The sequence below is a fragment of the Cebidichthys violaceus genome, unplaced genomic scaffold (assembly GCF_023349555.1).
Source record: "Cebidichthys violaceus isolate CVI_PGR_0920_01 unplaced genomic scaffold, fCebVio1.0.p SCAF_90, whole genome shotgun sequence".
NCBI classification, from domain to species: domain Eukaryota; kingdom Metazoa; phylum Chordata; class Actinopteri; order Perciformes; family Stichaeidae; genus Cebidichthys; species Cebidichthys violaceus.
This window is the reverse complement of record NW_027176976.1, coordinates 333,123-350,378: the sequence shown is the minus strand read 5'-3', so window position 1 is coordinate 350,378 and position 17,256 is coordinate 333,123. Positions and strand designations below refer to the sequence as shown.

Sequence of the window (17,256 nt, the reverse complement as noted above, 5' to 3'; positions counted from 1 at the left end):
ACTGACAACAGGCGAGGGATAACAAAACCAAAGATCTACGAAAAGGCCGGTTTAGACATTGACGACTAGTCCGCCGAACCCGTTTCAACCATCAAGTGAAGCGTCGTCCAAACGCTCCACAGCACTTACCCCTAGTTCTGTCACTAATATGTCAGTGATGCTTCCGAGGACGGAGACAAAATCAAAAATGTTCCAGGCGTCTCTGAAGAAATTCTGTTGGGGAGAGAGAGAGAAGTTAAGAGACGGTTAAGGTGGCCGATCGTGTCTCTCCGACGGCGGCGTCGTTATCGTGGAGACAGAATGGAAGGAGGCCGATGGCGTGGCTGCTGCCGCGCGACAACAACGGTATGTTCTCGGTTCTTCGGGGACAGGAAGAACACGCTCTAGATCTGTCTACCCAAAATAACCTGCTTCATAAATGAATAATAGGATGAAATGCTGAAGCACATAGACCGGGTCAACCTAGATCAGGAATGTGTCTGCGTCAGGGGTTCTTCACGGCCTTACCAGAGGGCCAAAAGCGATGACTTTGAGGACTGATTCCATGAAGAAGAAGGTGGTAAACACGATGTTGAGGTTCTTCAGGACCTCGTCGTACGTCTTTGATGCACCGTGAAACTAGAGACACGGGGAATAAAACAAACGGTGGTGGAATAAGAATGAGAAGAGTAGAAGTAGATGGGACAATTGAGAATTTTTGTATTGAGTTGAACATAGACATTAATGCAGCAGTAACATTAATCCAGAAACATCATATGTAATAGTTAAGCACATTTTACTGCACTTTAAATACTTTTACTTGCTCATAATACTAACATACTTTTACTTTTAATGTTTTAAATGCAGGTCTTTTAATTGTAGTGGACTATTTTCACAATGTGGTATTAGTACTTTAACATGAGTAAAGGATCTGAGGACCAAATTGAGACAGCAGAGTGTAAATCTTCATCGTCAAAGCTACGACGACGAACGTTCATTTCACGTTGATGTTTGGCGGCCCTTGTGGACAAGAGCGGTAGTGTTTCCTTCTAATTTTTTACTGCACCGGGGACTCGTACCTTCATCATGAGGACGATGGTGTTGAGTGCAATCAGAGCCATGATGCTGTACTCGAAGGGCGGAGACACCACAAATTGCCACATGCGATACTGGAAGCTCAGTTTATTTTTCGGCATGTGGCGAGTCAGAGGCCTGGCGTTGATGGCGAAATCTATACAGGCTCTCTGTAGGGGGGGAGAAGATAGGATGGAAGAGTTACTTTTTTGACTTCTTTAAGAAGCTTTACAGGTAAAGACTGAACACCCTGCGTCTCTCCTCACCTCATTCTTTTCTAAACTGTAGTCCTCCATCATCTTATCCCCCTGTTCCTGGAAGGTGATGATGATGAGAGCCACAAAGATGTTTACGAAGAAGAAGGGGAAGACAACGAAGTACACCACGTAAAAGATGGACATTTCCATCCTATAACCCGGGCTAGGGCCCTGATTCTCATAGGTGGAGTCCACTGAGTGCTTTAACACCCTGGGAGAGGAGGAGAGAAATAATACAAGTATTAGTATTTGATTTGTTTTCAGATTCACATATGTACTTTTTATTTGACTATTAAATAACAAATCTGTGTAAAAGTGATGTGTTTACCAATATTAATGTTCACTTAAACTGATAGAGATTATTTTAGGAGTCTAAAATACGTCCACAGCAGAACTTTACTTTGCTCCCGTGCTGGTTCTCCTGTCTGTTTCTACAAACTCATCTACTGTAGTAGAACACTGACTGATTCATTACCACTAAACATATAGATATTCCAAAATAAGGTTAACTAGTTACAGTAAATATGTCGTAACAAGCAGCCAGTTTGTTTCAGCTTCACATTTACGATTTGAATTAATCTAAGATATTCAGAGGAAAGAAGAAGACGACGATGTTGACCAAAAAGCTTAATAATTCAAAAAGTTTAAAGGTTAGAAATATAAAAAGTCATAGCAGAGGTGTCCTCAAAGAGCTAAGCATTTTGATATTCGAACGGTTTCTGTAGCTTAAAAAATGTAGAAGGAGAAGAGTGCCAAAAAACGTACGGAAGAAATAGTGGAAGAACAAAGATTTGAAGAAGAATACTTGGAATGCTGAAGCAACATTCCATCAATTAATCTTTCAAGATATTGCAACCATAATCACAACTGGCAATATTTGTATTCATTGACCTTTATTTACAAGACTACATAACTTTATTCAGCATGTTATATTAACATCTAAAGTTATAGCAGTTTAAGATCTTTAAATCACTGAAATGCTTTTACTACATGATTAATATACATAGAAGCCAAATCCCATAAAATTACAATTATGTGTGTGTGTGTGTGTGTGTTTATGAGAGTGTCCCACTCACTGCGGCCACCCCTCTCCAGTGGAGACAGTGAAGAGGGTGAGCAGGGCCCAAGCCACGTTGTCGTAGTGAAAATCGTACTTCTTCCACTCCCGCTTCTGAGCTTTAACCTCATCTCTGTCATAAACCAAGTACTCGCCCCTGAAAGAACACAAAGACACACACACACACACACACACACACACACACACACACACACACACACACACACACACACACACACGCACACACACACGCACACACACACGCACACACACCACACACACATACAGGGTTTATAATGAAACATACTACAATCAATCAGTGAAAACAGACAAAAGTGGAAAAGCATCAAGACTACAATACACCCTACATTTCTATCTCTGTTTGTGTTTGACATTATGAGGGTTAGGCTTGGTCCTAGTCTATTAAAGTGACTGCTTCTCATTGAATGTATTTAAATTCCCAGCAAACTCCTCTAGGTGGCAGCATCTGCTCAACTGACACGACCGACCGACCGCAAGTGATTTATGTTCAAACGTGTGAGTCGTGAATGTGTTTTTCTCTGTCTGGAGCCCTGTTATGGGTTTTATTGGAGAGGACGATGCTGAAATCATATTAGAAGTTTTGCAACTTTGGGATCCAAGAGACTGTTACTGTGCCAAAAGACAGCACTGCAAGTACCACAAGTACTAGCAATACATAATTGATAATAAACTCAAATCTAAAAACATTTAAATACAGAAAAAATGCATTCTATGTAGAATACTACGGATTAGAAAAACATACACCCTCGTACTGAAATATTTGTGTTTTTGGTTTTTGTTTAACTAAAAATAGTTTGAGCTTGCTGTTTTCTGGCACAAACCTGCAGTCCCGCTCAAACTCTTTGGATTCATCCGTGCAGAAGAAGAATCGGCCTTTGAAGAGCTGCACGGCCACCACGGCGAAGATGAACATGAAGAGCATGTAGACGATCAAGATGTTCAGCACGTTCTTCAGGGAGTTGACCACGCAGTCAAACACCGCCTGCGAAGGAAGAGACGGAGACGTTAGCAAACACAAACACAAACACACACACACACACACACACACACACACACACACACACACACACACACACACACACACACACCACACACGGGCTGGATGACCCGTGACCTCATTTATCAGAAGATACTGAATGCAGAGATCAATGGTCAGAGCTGTTCTGATAACTTCTGGCCTATTGTTAAACCTTTTACGGTTCACGTATGAGACCTAAACATACAACGTTATAATCAAAGGCATGCTCACTTATACTGTGGTTATTCCCATAAACTGTAATAATTAGAGTTGACGCAGTCACTGTCACGTCACCCATCCCACCCATTTGTGGACTGCTGTTTAGAAACAGCAGTCCACAAATTTGGCATTTTGGGTGTCGCCATCTTGGATTTCAGCCGTGGTCTTGAAGTTAGTTGTTTTGTTGTTGTTTTTTTATATTTTTTTAGGCAACCAAAATGTTAGTTAACTTTCGTGAAGTAAAAACACACTGTGAAAGAGTTGAAGTTGTAAAAACACGGACAACGCCGTGGTAGAGACCTGTCAATCACAGTAAGCCCCGCCCCTAAAGCGTACCCTGCTTTATGGTCTGTTTGACTCTAAATGGACCATAATGTACTAAATGAACATCATGCTGTGTTGAAGAAGACTGTAAACTAGAGATTGAGACCATAAACTCATGTTTACAATGTTTACTGAGGGAATAAATCAAGAGAGAAGTAGAGTCATTTTAGACTAGGCTTCTATACAACCAGAGGAGTCGCCCCCTGGTGGACACTAGAGAGAATGAAGCTTTTGCTTTGGCTTCACTTTTCAGCATTGGATGTTGCCGCCGAGTTATCCCACAAAAGTCTTCATTAGTTATAGATGGATGCAGCTTTTTCTTTGATTAAAAAAAGCATTAATACATTATTAAGGAAATAGTGAGAAGAAATAATGAGAAGAAGGTGTACGTAAGTCAGATGGATTTGCTGAGCTTTTTTACCTTTAACTTGGGGAGTCGCTTGATGGTCTTCAGAGGACGCAGCACCCTCAACACGCGGAGCGACTTGATCGTGCTGATGTCTTTACCCTTGCTGCTCCCCCTAGAGTTCAGCCAGAGAACAACAACGACGAATGTCAGGGAAGCAGCGAAGGGATGGAACAATCATAAAGGGCTCTTACCGCACCCTCTAATATTACGGAACAAACATAACCTCTATAGTGACAATCTACAGTGAAAGCAACAACATGATGTGACACTTGTGCACACGGCGTCAGTGTGGACAATCAAAGCTCTTACAGTCTCTTCTTCTGCAGGAAAGAAAGAAACTTTTGAGTGTACGTCAAACATGAAACCCGTGGGAGGGAAAAGCAATCAGTTTCCTGACCGTTTTGGTTTCATGGACATCAAGAAGCATCATCATCATCACTTTTTTTTGCTATAATCTTCACCATGATACAATAGACATTCCATATCGAACAGGCATCTCCCGGCAGAGTGCCCGGCCAAACCTCTTTCTTTCTTTTTTTGAAACACGCTGTTCGGTTCTTCGGGAAGGGGAAATGGGGGGGGGGGGGGGGGGGGGGAGTTTTTCGATGTGGAAACATGAAGCGTGGACTTTAAAGAACTACATGGCTAGGATTATTTTTGCTATAATCCTGAATTTGGAGACACTAAATGAACTGATCTCGGTCGGTTTCACATAGCTTCCTTTCAATTGAGTCCAGATTTTCAGAAACTGGTGTTCTGATTTTCTTTTCTGGGTTTGGGACTGCAAACCGACCGCAAGACTCGAAGGAAAACGGAGGCTATGTGAGACTCTCATGTCACAACACAAGAAAAGAACATGTTGAACCAATGGTGTCAAACGAGCCGCGAGAGCAACCGGGGCGCGAGGGGGTGTGGCTTAAGCAAAACTCCTTTCGTCGTGTGTTTTAACGCGCTTGCGAACTCCATAACTGAACACTCCGCTCGTGATTTGTCAGCCCATAAACCAATATCAGTTAGGGGGGAAAAATGGAGGTGTCGAGGGAGTAAATAGCCGAGTTGATCTTTACTGTAAGTGGATGGGCCATTTTCAAAAAAGAAAAAAGAAAGGCAGGAGGCGCCTGGACGCTTGCCAAGCCTGAGCAGAGGAGAGGGTCGTCCATCAACGCTTGCTCTTTAACTATGAACTCAGTTCCCGCGGCAAAAAAAAACACACAAAAAAAACAAAAACGCAAGACAATTCAATTGGAGGCTGATCGATTGAGTCTGAGACCTCGGGAAAGTTCTACGAGTACGCGATGTGTGTGTGTGCAAGAGTGAGACTCCGATCGATTATCAATAGGTCTGAAGTTGAGCAGGACTGAGGTCTCTCCATCAGAGCAGCTTGGGAGGAATTAAGAGTAAAGCCCAGTAGGGCCAAAGGTGTTATAGGGACTTACAGAAACATTCCCTACACACACACACACACACACAAGAACACACACATGCACGCACACGCTAGCATAACGGTAGAATGTCAGTTTAATTGTCCGCTTTCGGTTGGAATATTCTTTGCCAGTTTACCGTGAGACATGCTATACAGTCTGTGTTTCAGGACGCGGGAAACTGAAGTGGTTAATGACGCGCTCGCCAAAGTCACCAGACTCCATTGACAAAAACCCCCCAGTAATTTTACCTCGAAGAACACAGGAGCTGCTGGTCTACCGCTGCCTCGATCGGCTACTTTGTTGGGGTTATGCCGGTGCTTTTGGCGTTGACTGATCAAGGCAGCGGTAGACCAGCAGCGCCGTTGTTCTGCGAGTTAAGTGTTTTTGCTAAAGGAGTCTGGTGCCTTTGAACAGAAGCACATGCCTGATTTTTACCAAAAGGCTGATTTCCATCTGGAGTACTGCGAGTGAAACATTAGTCTTTTTGGCGTTTGATAATCTACTGCGACTGATGCATTTCTTTCTTAAGTAGCACCGCTTTTGGTCGAAATGAGACTTCAGAGTTTTAGTAATTTGCACCGTATGGATTTAAGCTCACAGCTCTAACTTTTGGCGACAGATGAAACAGTTTTTACTGTCACCTTTAAAGCCTTCAGGGCTCTAACCAAAAGACAGACGATCGGTGGAGTATCACTTTGATAATGTATGAATCAAGAGTCTTCTAAAACAACCTGTGGGCATCAAATCATTTACATCGACGAAAACCGTTGTGTTGTTTCGATGACTTTCAGTTTGGGATGGTGAAGAGTGACACAAGCTACGATACGGCGAGGATGAGTACGAACGAACAGAAGAACAAAAGAAAGAAAGAGAGAGAAGCCAATTTGATCCGGTGGTGGAGAGCTGGGGACAGAGCGGAGGAGGAGGAGGAGGAGGAGGAGGAGGAGGAGGAGGACAGAGGAAGAACTTTACCGGGTGCTGCTCCTGTTGAGTTTCACCGAAGGTGGAGACAGCGAGAGTCAGTGACAGCGACAGAAAGGAAGACGGGGACAGAGACAGAAGAAGAAGAAGAGAAGGAGGAAGGGAGGGAAGGAGGGAAAACACATAGAAAGACACACACACACACAGAGACACACATTGATAGAGAGAGACGGACAAAGACAGACACAAGACAAGAGAGAGGGGGGGAGGGGGGGTAGAAACAGGGAAAAATACATCCATATGAGAGACAGACAAAGAAGGAAGGACAGCAAGATGGACAAACCTGCTTAAACCCACCCCCCACTCCCACTAACACCCACACTGTAGACACACTCCCCTCCCACACCCATAACTCGTCTCCATGATGGAATGTCCACACACCTGTCCACATACCTGTCTCTTTGTTTTACATAACAAATAGGTCAACGTTTAGGTTTAAATAACTACAGAAGTGGAGTTGACCTTTGATGTCACACGTGACACAAACAGCTGTCTCCTGGGTGAGAGTCTGGTGTTTTTTTGGACCCGAGTTACAGTGCACTACTTCTTTTGTGGGTGTAGCTACAAACAAGAGTACGAGCACAGCCTGGTTAAAGTAAAGTTTAAATGAGTAAACTGAGCCTCGTACCTCATTCCTTCCCTTTTGCATTTCAACATTTCAGGGTGTTCCTTTTTTTTCATTCCATCAGAACTAAACAATCAAAAAAACAAACATATTTGCCAAACCCCTCCGTCCCTCCTGGCCGTCTTCTGCCGCGCTACCAGCTCTAAGAAGAAGAATTACCTTCACGGTCGGAGGAGGAAACTCGATTGCTGCATCCATTTACACCGATTCTTATCTTATCACACCGTAATGATCAATTAGACCGGGCCTACAGCACAAATTGCCCTCATTAGATCTGCAATCATCTAGTGAGATTTTTATCAAAGCTCTTTTGCATGCACATCTGCACAGTGTGTGTGTGTGTGTGTGTGTGTGTGCGTGGGGGGGAGGTTAAATATTAACAAGTGGGCGGTTCCAGGTTTTCTTGACACTAGAGAAGACAGGCGCACACTCAGGACAGACGTCATGAGTGGGGACTCAAGAAACCAGGATTTGTGTGTATTTGTGCCATACACACACACCGCCATTCTCAGGGAGATACTGCGACCGCATGCAGCTCCCGGTCAGTATTTCTTTTTGGAGTGATGAAAGAAGCCAGAAGCTCAACTGTCGTCTTTAAAACCCTTTTAGAAATACATGAAGCCATTGCACTCTGACCATGCTATTAAAAACGTCCTCTCTGCACAATGCTTCTGTGAACGTACCTGCTTCGAAACAATGTCATGCGTCAATTACAAAGGTGTGTGTGTGTGTGTGTGTGTGTGTGTGTGTGTGTGTGTGTAAAGACTTCACCCCCTTCAAGCAAAAAACCCCTACTACTGTAGCTCAGCCCTGGAGCAGATGGGTGGGAGTGAGGAGGCAAAAGGAGGAGAGATGCTGGAGAGGGAGGAATGGAGGAGAGAGGAAGGAAGGAAACGATGGGAGAGCGTCCTAGAGGGCGATTAAGAGAGTGAGAGGAGGAGAGGAGGAGACCAGTGGAGGAGGGGAGGACGCGTCCTCGTTTGTGCAGGGAGTCATGCTGTGGAGGGTGCAGCAGTGGAGTGATTTTTTTTTTTTTTTTTTGTTGCTGTTAAAGTGATATTTAAAGTTTGATTAAGCAATTTCACTTCTTTTCACTTCTTCTGAACAATCACAATCAGGTAGAAACTGAATGAAGGTGTGTCTTAGATGACAGAACTGGAGTCCTGAACTACAGACGCAGCTTGTGAAACGTTAATCAAAGTATTATAATATCACTCTGAATCCATCCCACCCGTCTCCTGGAAGCTTCACCTATAGAAACGTGCGTGTGCACCTTCCCCGTCCCGCTCGCCGGGTCGTTAACGTCGACTCGGGTTTCTAGTCGCTGGCGGCGTAACAATGACATCACTTATGTTTAGCTGTTAAAATGTTCAGACTGAGTGCAGAGTGACGTCATTAACGCCACTGACTTGTGTGAGACGTCTCCATTCTTTTCATAGCAGATGCAAGTGCTTTTTTCCAAAGGCATTGTGGGAAATAAGGCTGAAGAAAAAGTGACTGACCTGAAATTTTCAAAATGTACCGTTATTATTAGCGTTTTTTTCCTTCTTGTCTCTGTACATTTAAGTTAAGTCAAACTATCTTTTGGACTTTTTTCACAAGTTCACAACATTCTATATTTTTCTCTCCGTAAAAAAACAACAACAAGAAATCTCAGGAAAAGACCAAAGCCAATTATGAATTGATCCTAAACGAGGTAACATGTTCCTCTACTACAATGAAACATTCTGATCTAATTTGTGTCAAGTCAATTTTAATTTCACAGCCTAATAATACAAATTTGCCTCAAGGGGCTTTACATTGAGAGAGAGAGACACAGAGAGAGAGACAGAGAGAGAGAGAGAGAGAGAGAGAGAGAGAGAGAGAGAGAGAGAGAGACAGACAGAGAGAGAGAGACAGAGACAGAGAGAGAGAGACAGAGAGAGAGAGAGAGAGAGAGAGAGAGAGAGACAGACAGACAGAGAGAGAGAGACAGAGACAGAGAGAGAGAGAGAGAGAGAGAGAGAGAGAGAGAGAGAGAGACAGACAAAGAGAGAGAGACAGAGACAGAGAGAGAGAGAGAGAGAGAGAGAGAGAGAGACAGAGAGACGAAGTAAAGTTTGTTAGAAACTAAATTGCCCGGCTTGTTTTTAAAAAGTCACTTAGTTTTTTTTTCTGAAATGAAAAATTTGTATTTATTTAAGTAGAAACAGACGATGTAGGTTTTTACAGTAAGAAAATAAATTTAAATAACTAAATTTATTAATAATAATTTAAAAGGTTTATAGCACCAAACACATTTTGTGTCCCTCGTGTATTTCCATTGACTTTTTAATCAATGACTCTTTGCATTCATTCTGAACACAGAGCAGCCGTTACCTTGAAGACACACAGAACGTATTTAAGCTCAATCCTGTGAGCGACTCTGAACGTCAGCGACAGAGTTCTGATGCCGTCTGCTGCATTGCAGCTCGTGTTCAGGTTCATGCAGGCAGACATGCACCGGACATCCAGAGCTGAGGAGGATGCACACACAAGCTTCTCACTCACTCACTCACTCACTCACTCACTCACTCACTCACTCACTCACTCACTCGTTTTGTTTCTCAAAGACAAACACATTCAGCCCCTACAGTTGCATATATCATACATATTTGATCCATATGTATTTATTTATACACCGCCTCAGCATGATATCAAATCATTCCACCGACCGACCACCCTGCCCCAGCATGCCTCTCCCTCCTTCCCTCCCACGTTCAGTCCGACTTCCCCGGTGCCGTGCAGAGGAAAGGGAGTTAAATACCTGAGCCTCCGGGAAACGTTAACGCGGTCAGAAGGACAGATGAGTGTGTGTGTGTGTGTGTGTGTGTGTGTGTGTGTGTGTTGAGTGTGTGTGGGTAGAAAAGAGAGAGAGCGAGAGAGTAGGGGAGGAGGAGGGGTGATGAGCCATGGCGGTGTTCTTCCCCGTGGCGAACAGATAGTCTGGGCACTTAAAGGGTTAAAGGTGTCTGGGGCGCCCTCACCCACACGGACTGACCGCCAGGGAGCTCCAGCCCGGAGGACAGGGGAGAACAGGGGGAGGGTGGGGGAGGTTTGGGTTTGGAGGCAGGAGGATGATTTTAATGGTTGTCGGGGGGGGGGGGGGGGGGGGTGTCCCTATACGGACTGTAAGGGAGTTATCTTGAGACAAGGGTGGTGGAGGCGGGGGTTAGGGTGAGGATAACGGGAAGCTGGGGAGCAATGGGTGACACTTGTTCCCAACATACAGCTCGGTGATTCAACGCGTCAGATTCGTTAAATTTAACTAAATCTAAAAACGAACAAATAAATCTGCTTTTCCCTTCTATATTTACAAGTCATTATGGCGATACCAGCCAGAACCAACAGACTCAGGCTCATTAGCACATGTTAGCATGCTAACGTTGTGGAGAAGGCCCGCGGTCAAATAGTAAAAAAAATGGCCGCCCATTTTCCTAAACTCTTTTCCTCAATGTTTTCGTAGCATTTGGAGAATTCTATCAGCGTCATAGAGCCTCATGGATGCTGTTTTTAATCCTTTGTTTTTATGGAGATGGTGGAAGACTTGGACTGACCCTGAGGTTCAGGTTCTGCTTCACCAGCTTGGAGCTGGAGCAGGTTTACAAAAATCAAAACTCCCCTCTCTGTTTGCTTAAGCACGAGGAGGTGGTTTGGAGAGTGTTTTGAGCGCTACAGGCGCTACAATATTCCATTGTTCTCTCACTGTCTTTGCTGTATGTTCAGAATACAAAGGGGGAAGAATGTAGTGATAGATCGGAGGAGAGGCTCTTATGGAAGGTATCTGGAAGAAGGTGAAGGCATCAGCAGGAAGCTGTAAAGGGGTCTGAGGAGCGTTGGTAAGCAAAGGTTTGGGGGAATCAAAAGTCAGGGCTTTAGATGCAAGAAAAGAGGAAGAGATGACTCACGGCCTGGTTAGTGGAAATATCAGAACGGCAGGGATTGGGCAAATAAGCGACACAAGGGAACAGGAAGCAAGGAAGATTGGGGGAAAAAGAAAATGTTGAGAAGGAGCAGGTGGTGCTTTTCATTGTACTAGGTCAGACAGTGAAGGGGAATGAGGTTGGTGTGATGGGATTGTTTCAGGCACGGTTTAGGGTTTGTGTGTCGGGGGGGGGAGTGGGTGAAGATAATGTAACTACACTCTAAAAACTATTTTCACTCTTGGTAATTTAGGGTTCCTCACTTGGAACTACAGAAAACTATCAGGAAAATGCTGTGATAATGGTTTCAAAGGGGTACCTCAGGGTACAATCTGAGGGTCCCTAAACATTGTAGAACTTTTTTAGAGTGTAGGTTTGGAGGTTGGTGATGATCATCCAGAACTTTAGGAAAAGAATTGAAGGAGTTAAGGATGACGGGCGGCGATGAAACGTAGAGGAAGACCTGCTGATTCGATGCCAGATGTGTTGACGACCAATGAGGAGATAGATATGGAAATGGGAGAAGACAATGACGAGACTACAGAAAACCAGTTTAAGAAAGAAGAATATCAATGCATGACGAGAGCAGGAACAGAAAGTGGAGGAAGAAGAAGGAGGGAGAAAGCAATAGAAGAGAAGAGGAGAGTTTAAAACAGACAGAACGAGTAGATAGTAGAAAGACAAAGACAGGAGGTGATGAGGAAGATCAGCATTGCCTAGCTGGGCGACAAGGGTCTTTCTGTGGATGATGGAATGTGTGTGTGTGTGTGTGTGTGGGTGGTGGAGATGATGAAGAGGAGGGTTAGGGGTGGGTGGGGGTGGGGGACACTTACGTGAAGGCGAAGGCCACCAGAGCACCACTAACCACTATAAAGTCCAGAATGTTCCACAAGTCGCGGAAGTAGGAGCCCTGGTGGAGAAACAAGCCCAGCACCACCATCTGGAAGACAAAGAGCACGCTCAGTACAACGAGCTCTCACACACACACACACACACACACACACACACACACACACACACACACACACTAACATACAGAGCAGGGGTGTCACGTACAGTCGACTCTGAGCGGTCAAGTCATGTTTTTTTTGCCCATTGATCCATTGGTTTCCATTTTTCCACACCAAACAAAAGAGCTGACACATCCAATTTAACAGTTTGTGTTTGTGACTTTGGTATTGATCTTACAACAGGACGCGTTGCATCCGTTTGTCTCCGGGTCCAGTGCCACAAGGGGGACAGACGGCTGACATCTATACCAATATAGGTTGAATATCAGGATTTATTGGGAGAAACCAAGCAGTTCTTGGTCAAATTCGACCGTGAGATTGACAGACTAACCGGGCTCTTTGGATCGAACCGTCAAATAGTCGACTATTGGGGGTCACCATGAATACATAACATAACAACGCACTCGCAGACAACAAAAACATCAATATGAAAATACACAAAACAAAGGTGTTATAAACAAAGTCAATACATAAACACAAACACACACACTCACACACACACACAGTGATACTTTGTTACCTTGATCAACATTTCAAACGTGAAGACGCCTGTGAAAACGTAGTCAAAATAACGCAGCACCTGCAGAGCAACACAACAGCGTGAGATATAATTATACCGGAGAGAAAGATGAATCAGTGAGAGGGAGAACACAGCAGGAGAGATTAACAGAGAGAGAGACAAACAATCAGACAGCAAACAGCATAATCCCAATCCTAACAACCAATTTCACAATCTACTCGCCAAATCCAGTTTCCCTTATTCCGTGTGTTTCTGATTAATAACACCATCCTAACCTACACCAATCTAAAACTCATTTTACTTTGACACCCAGACGTAACCCTAAACCGGCCTCTGTGAGGGTTTGCGATGTCTCACGTTGTTTCGCGGTGATTCCGGCGAGACGGGGTCCTCTGCGGCGAGGGCGATGCTGCTCAGAGCGATGACGGACAGGATGCTGAACTCGAAATACTTCAGAGTCAGGATGTAGTGACAGCACCTCCGAAACCTGCAGAGGAAACCAGCCGTTTAAATAACTATTCCTACGTCCTCAATGAGGACACAGGATGGCGTCTTCGCAGCGTTTGACCAGGCGCACGGAACGCTCACGGGTTGGTGGTGGACATTATGAAGCAGGAGCTGAAGGGGGGCATGGGTTTGGGGCCATCTTCGTCTCCTCCCTCGTCCTCCTCCTCTTTCTTCTCCTCGCTCTTCTTCTGGTCCGTGTTGGCGTTCTTGTTCACTGAGCGAAAAAACAACGAGAGAAAAGACAGGAAGGGGATTGGATTGGACGGACAGAGAGACAGAAAGAGGTCAGCGTCACCAGAGCGAGACGGTAAACACGGTAAACACATCCAAGCCAGCGTTGTGTTCCAGGATCGGACTGAACGAGACTGGATTTGCACCGCTGTTCTGATACTGATAACCATTAATGACCTGCTTCTTGTAGCCGATACAGATACGATTTGAAGACATTTTGATGATTTAATATTCAACAATTTTCTTTGCCTCGACCAGGACTGCCTAAACCTCTGGAGATTTCTGGCAGATTTCTGTAGGCAAACTTCTCCCATGTGCTGTTTTTGAAGGGCATTTGTTGTTCATGACCCACACCCTTCAATCCTCAATATAGATTGTATACGTAGAGTACAATGTAGAGTGAATAGGGCCAAGGTATTGGGACGGGGCCTTCGGTAATACTTTCTGCAGGGACAGTCGCATCCGCATGTCAACTTACTGTATACCCTCGATTGCACATGACTGATCCCTCGCCCCAGATGCTCACCTTGCAGGATGGCGTTGGTGGAGGGGTAGGGGTAGACGGGCGGCATGTCTATCTTTGTGTACTCGGGTTTGGCCATGCTGGTCAGGATCAGGCTGTCCATGCTGTGGAGCAGGGTGTGGGTGTCGGCGTCGCGGAAGTTCAGCAGGTTGTTGACGTGGTCCGGGTGGTCGGGGTGATCCGGCGGGAGGCCGTACGGGTGCTCCTGGGCACTGGCCAGCTTGCTGTTGTTGCGGAAGTTGTCCAGGTCCTCGTTGTGCTGCTGTATGGGTCGCACGGTGGAGAGGCTGGGCCCTGTGCTGTGGTGCTCCCTGATGGAGGAAGGAGGCAATCAGGGATTATGGACAAGATGATCAAAAACAGCAGGTATAGATACCAACACATATTTGAACATCATATCGGACTTTTAATGGTTTTATTTAACTGACATTGGACACTGGGGAGGTAAAATGATCATAGGCAACAGCTACCAGGCAGCCAATCACACAAGAGCCAAACGTCATTGGCCAGCGTGTCGGGTCGCTTCCTAAATTCCCAAAGACGAACTTTAAAAAGCTTGTCCGGTTGTTATTTGAGACACTTTCTCACCTTCTGGTGCGATGCCCTCTGCTCTTCTCCTGATTGCCGTGGCGATGCCGTCTCGCCTTCCGTCCCTCCCCTTCCTCGCCTTTCTCCCCCTCCGTCCCTCTGGATCTGTGTCTCCTGCCTTCCTCCCCCTCCCTGCGGTGCTGCCGGGACCGCCGGTGCTCGTTGTTGCCCTCCACCACCCCGGCGCTACAGTTGGGGGACACGCTGCGGGCCTCCCTGCCCTCCCTGTTCCTGTGCCGGTGGCCCCGGTGGCTCCTGTGGATGTGCCTCTCCTCCCCTTGCTGGCCCTCCACGTTGCCCAGGGACGTGCAGCTGAAGCCCCGCTCCATGCGGGTCTCCACCGGCTGGCCCGTCTCTCCGCCGTCCGGGCCGCTGGCTTTCCGATGGTGGTGGTGGTAGTGGTAGTGGTGGGTGGCTCGGCGGTGGTGGTCGACGTCCTGGCGCCGGTACTCCTGGTCCAGAGGCAACTCGCCAGGTTGGGTCTTGTTGGTGTTGTTGTTGCGGTTGTCCTGCGGGTTGACCACCAGCGGCCGGTCCAGGTGGGTCTTCATATCACCACGTCCTTTCCGTGGATAGGACACCTGGGTCGGGGGTAAAAGGGTAGCATACGGGATGAGTGGATGCTGTTAAAACTGTTAAAATCTGTTGGGGATTTGGGTGAACTGACCCTTCGATCAACAGGAAACGTAACGCCGTCTCTGCGTGTAAATACTTTGCTATAAGCAATGTAGCTACAGCTTTAGGTGTTTCTTGTTGGCAATTGTTGCCATAATTCACTTTCTCTGATCTAGCAGATTACACTTCAAACCCGCTCCAGTTTTGAGTCCGCTGCCTTCTTTGGGTACAGCTCTGGATTTTTCTGCATGCCCCACTTTAATAATACATCGCTCCTAAGCACGCAGCTTCAAACCGTCCCACATAGCAGCGGCTAGCGCAATAACAACACTCTTTTTTGCAGGCTTAAAAGGGACATTACACCCTGTGCAGCGTGACCCATGATACACAGCGGTTATAAAGCAGGTCAGGGGCCTTGTGTTTGGTGTTTCTGCTGAAGATCACTGCTCGTGACATACAGATGTAAAGTCATTTAAGTGCAACTCGACACCAGGCTAAAAAGCAGTGCTCAACTACCTTTAAACGTTCAAGTCTGTTTCATCTGTGTACAACTTGATGGGTGTGGTTGGTGATGTCACAGTGCACTGACACACCCTGGAGTACACTTCTACATCACTGCAGCAGTGTGAGTGTGATAACTTGACATTTTGGCTAGAGGCTAGTTAACAGCGACACTTCCACAGACGTGTTAACATTCAATTTTCAGGCAAACTTAAAGCAAAACTTCTGAAATGTCGCAAAATAGAATTAGACTCATCTCGATCAACTTTTCTAATGAAATACTTAAAAATATGCAAAAGAAATATGTGAATGGAAACAAGACAAATGCCATCGTCATTACCATTAGTGGGGATGAACTTCAAATATTACTTAATTAAATGGATGTTTATGTACTTAATGTACTTTAATGATCCCAGACCAAGATCATCTCACGATGTTTACAGTGTAACAGGGATGAACTTCCTCTCAGGATTAACTATCACCACACCAACTTGAGGAAGACACTGGTGAACCATTGACATACACTTTCAGGTGCATCTTGACCCTAAAATGTTGGAACCTGGCTGTGATACAAAGCCGACAAATACATCAAATTATATTTTGTATCAAAATGAATCCACTTTTTTATTTAATACACAAAAATAAAAAGCAGAATATGGATGATAATTTCCCTTTAAGTGGTTAAAATGGTCAATAATGTCACTCACTGCATATGTGCGTGTGTGTATATGTGTGTCCTCACCTCCTCCCCTTCACCTCCCACCTTCCAGTCCTCCTGCTCCAGCTCGTTGTAGAGCGCCTCGCGACTCGTCATCAGGTTCTGCCGGCGGATCTCGCTCGTTCGCTGCTCCCACACCGACTTGTTGCCCTTGATGTGGTTCTTCTGCTGCTCCTTACTGTCGGGAGATAAGCTGCTAAACTTTCAGTTATTTCACCTCAGCAGTCCGCCACAGAAGTTGATGCTACAGTTGCTGAATCTTCACTCATCGTTAGATCTACAAGGCCGAATTAAAAAGTTTGTTTCCGACTTTCGTCTCTCAGCGACAAAAAACAGTGTGCGGAGCTTTTCACATCTAACTCTGGACGTTTAGTTTGAGTTGGTGTTTGTTGAAACGGGGGAAAGAACTAAACAAGACAGTTTGGTGAGTTCAAAAATTGCTCATGTCGGGTTTTAATGAAGTGCGTTTTACAATCGACTGAGTTAAAACGATGTTTTTGTCAACGGAGCCTGGTGTCTTTGAGGAGAGCGTATTAATTGTATGTTATGTACGTTAATACATTATAATAATTGTCCAAATTAAAAGGTTTTAATAGGTCTATAAGTTTTGAATCTATTGTTTGGAGAAATCAATATTCGCCCACTCAGCCCTGCTGACAAATTGTTCTAGTGGTCAACAGCAGTACTGCAAAC

General features: G+C 45.3%; 1 protein-coding gene across 1 annotated transcript in view; it reads right to left on the bottom strand.

The window, feature by feature from the left end:
• Positions 1-17,256, bottom strand: part of cacna1ab (calcium channel, voltage-dependent, P/Q type, alpha 1A subunit, b) — an 89,073-nt gene that overhangs the window by 35,924 nt on the left and 35,893 nt on the right. Inside the window, 14 exon segments of the mRNA XM_068704366.1 lie at positions 130-213; positions 508-618; positions 1,059-1,223; positions 1,320-1,521; positions 2,387-2,524; positions 3,231-3,391; positions 4,392-4,491; positions 12,184-12,290; positions 12,881-12,940; positions 13,238-13,367; positions 13,469-13,601; positions 14,145-14,452; positions 14,730-15,310; positions 16,588-16,759. Coding sequence (XP_068560467.1) covers positions 130-213; positions 508-618; positions 1,059-1,223; positions 1,320-1,521; positions 2,387-2,524; positions 3,231-3,391; positions 4,392-4,491; positions 12,184-12,290; positions 12,881-12,940; positions 13,238-13,367; positions 13,469-13,601; positions 14,145-14,452; positions 14,730-15,310; positions 16,588-16,759 — 2,452 coding nt within the window.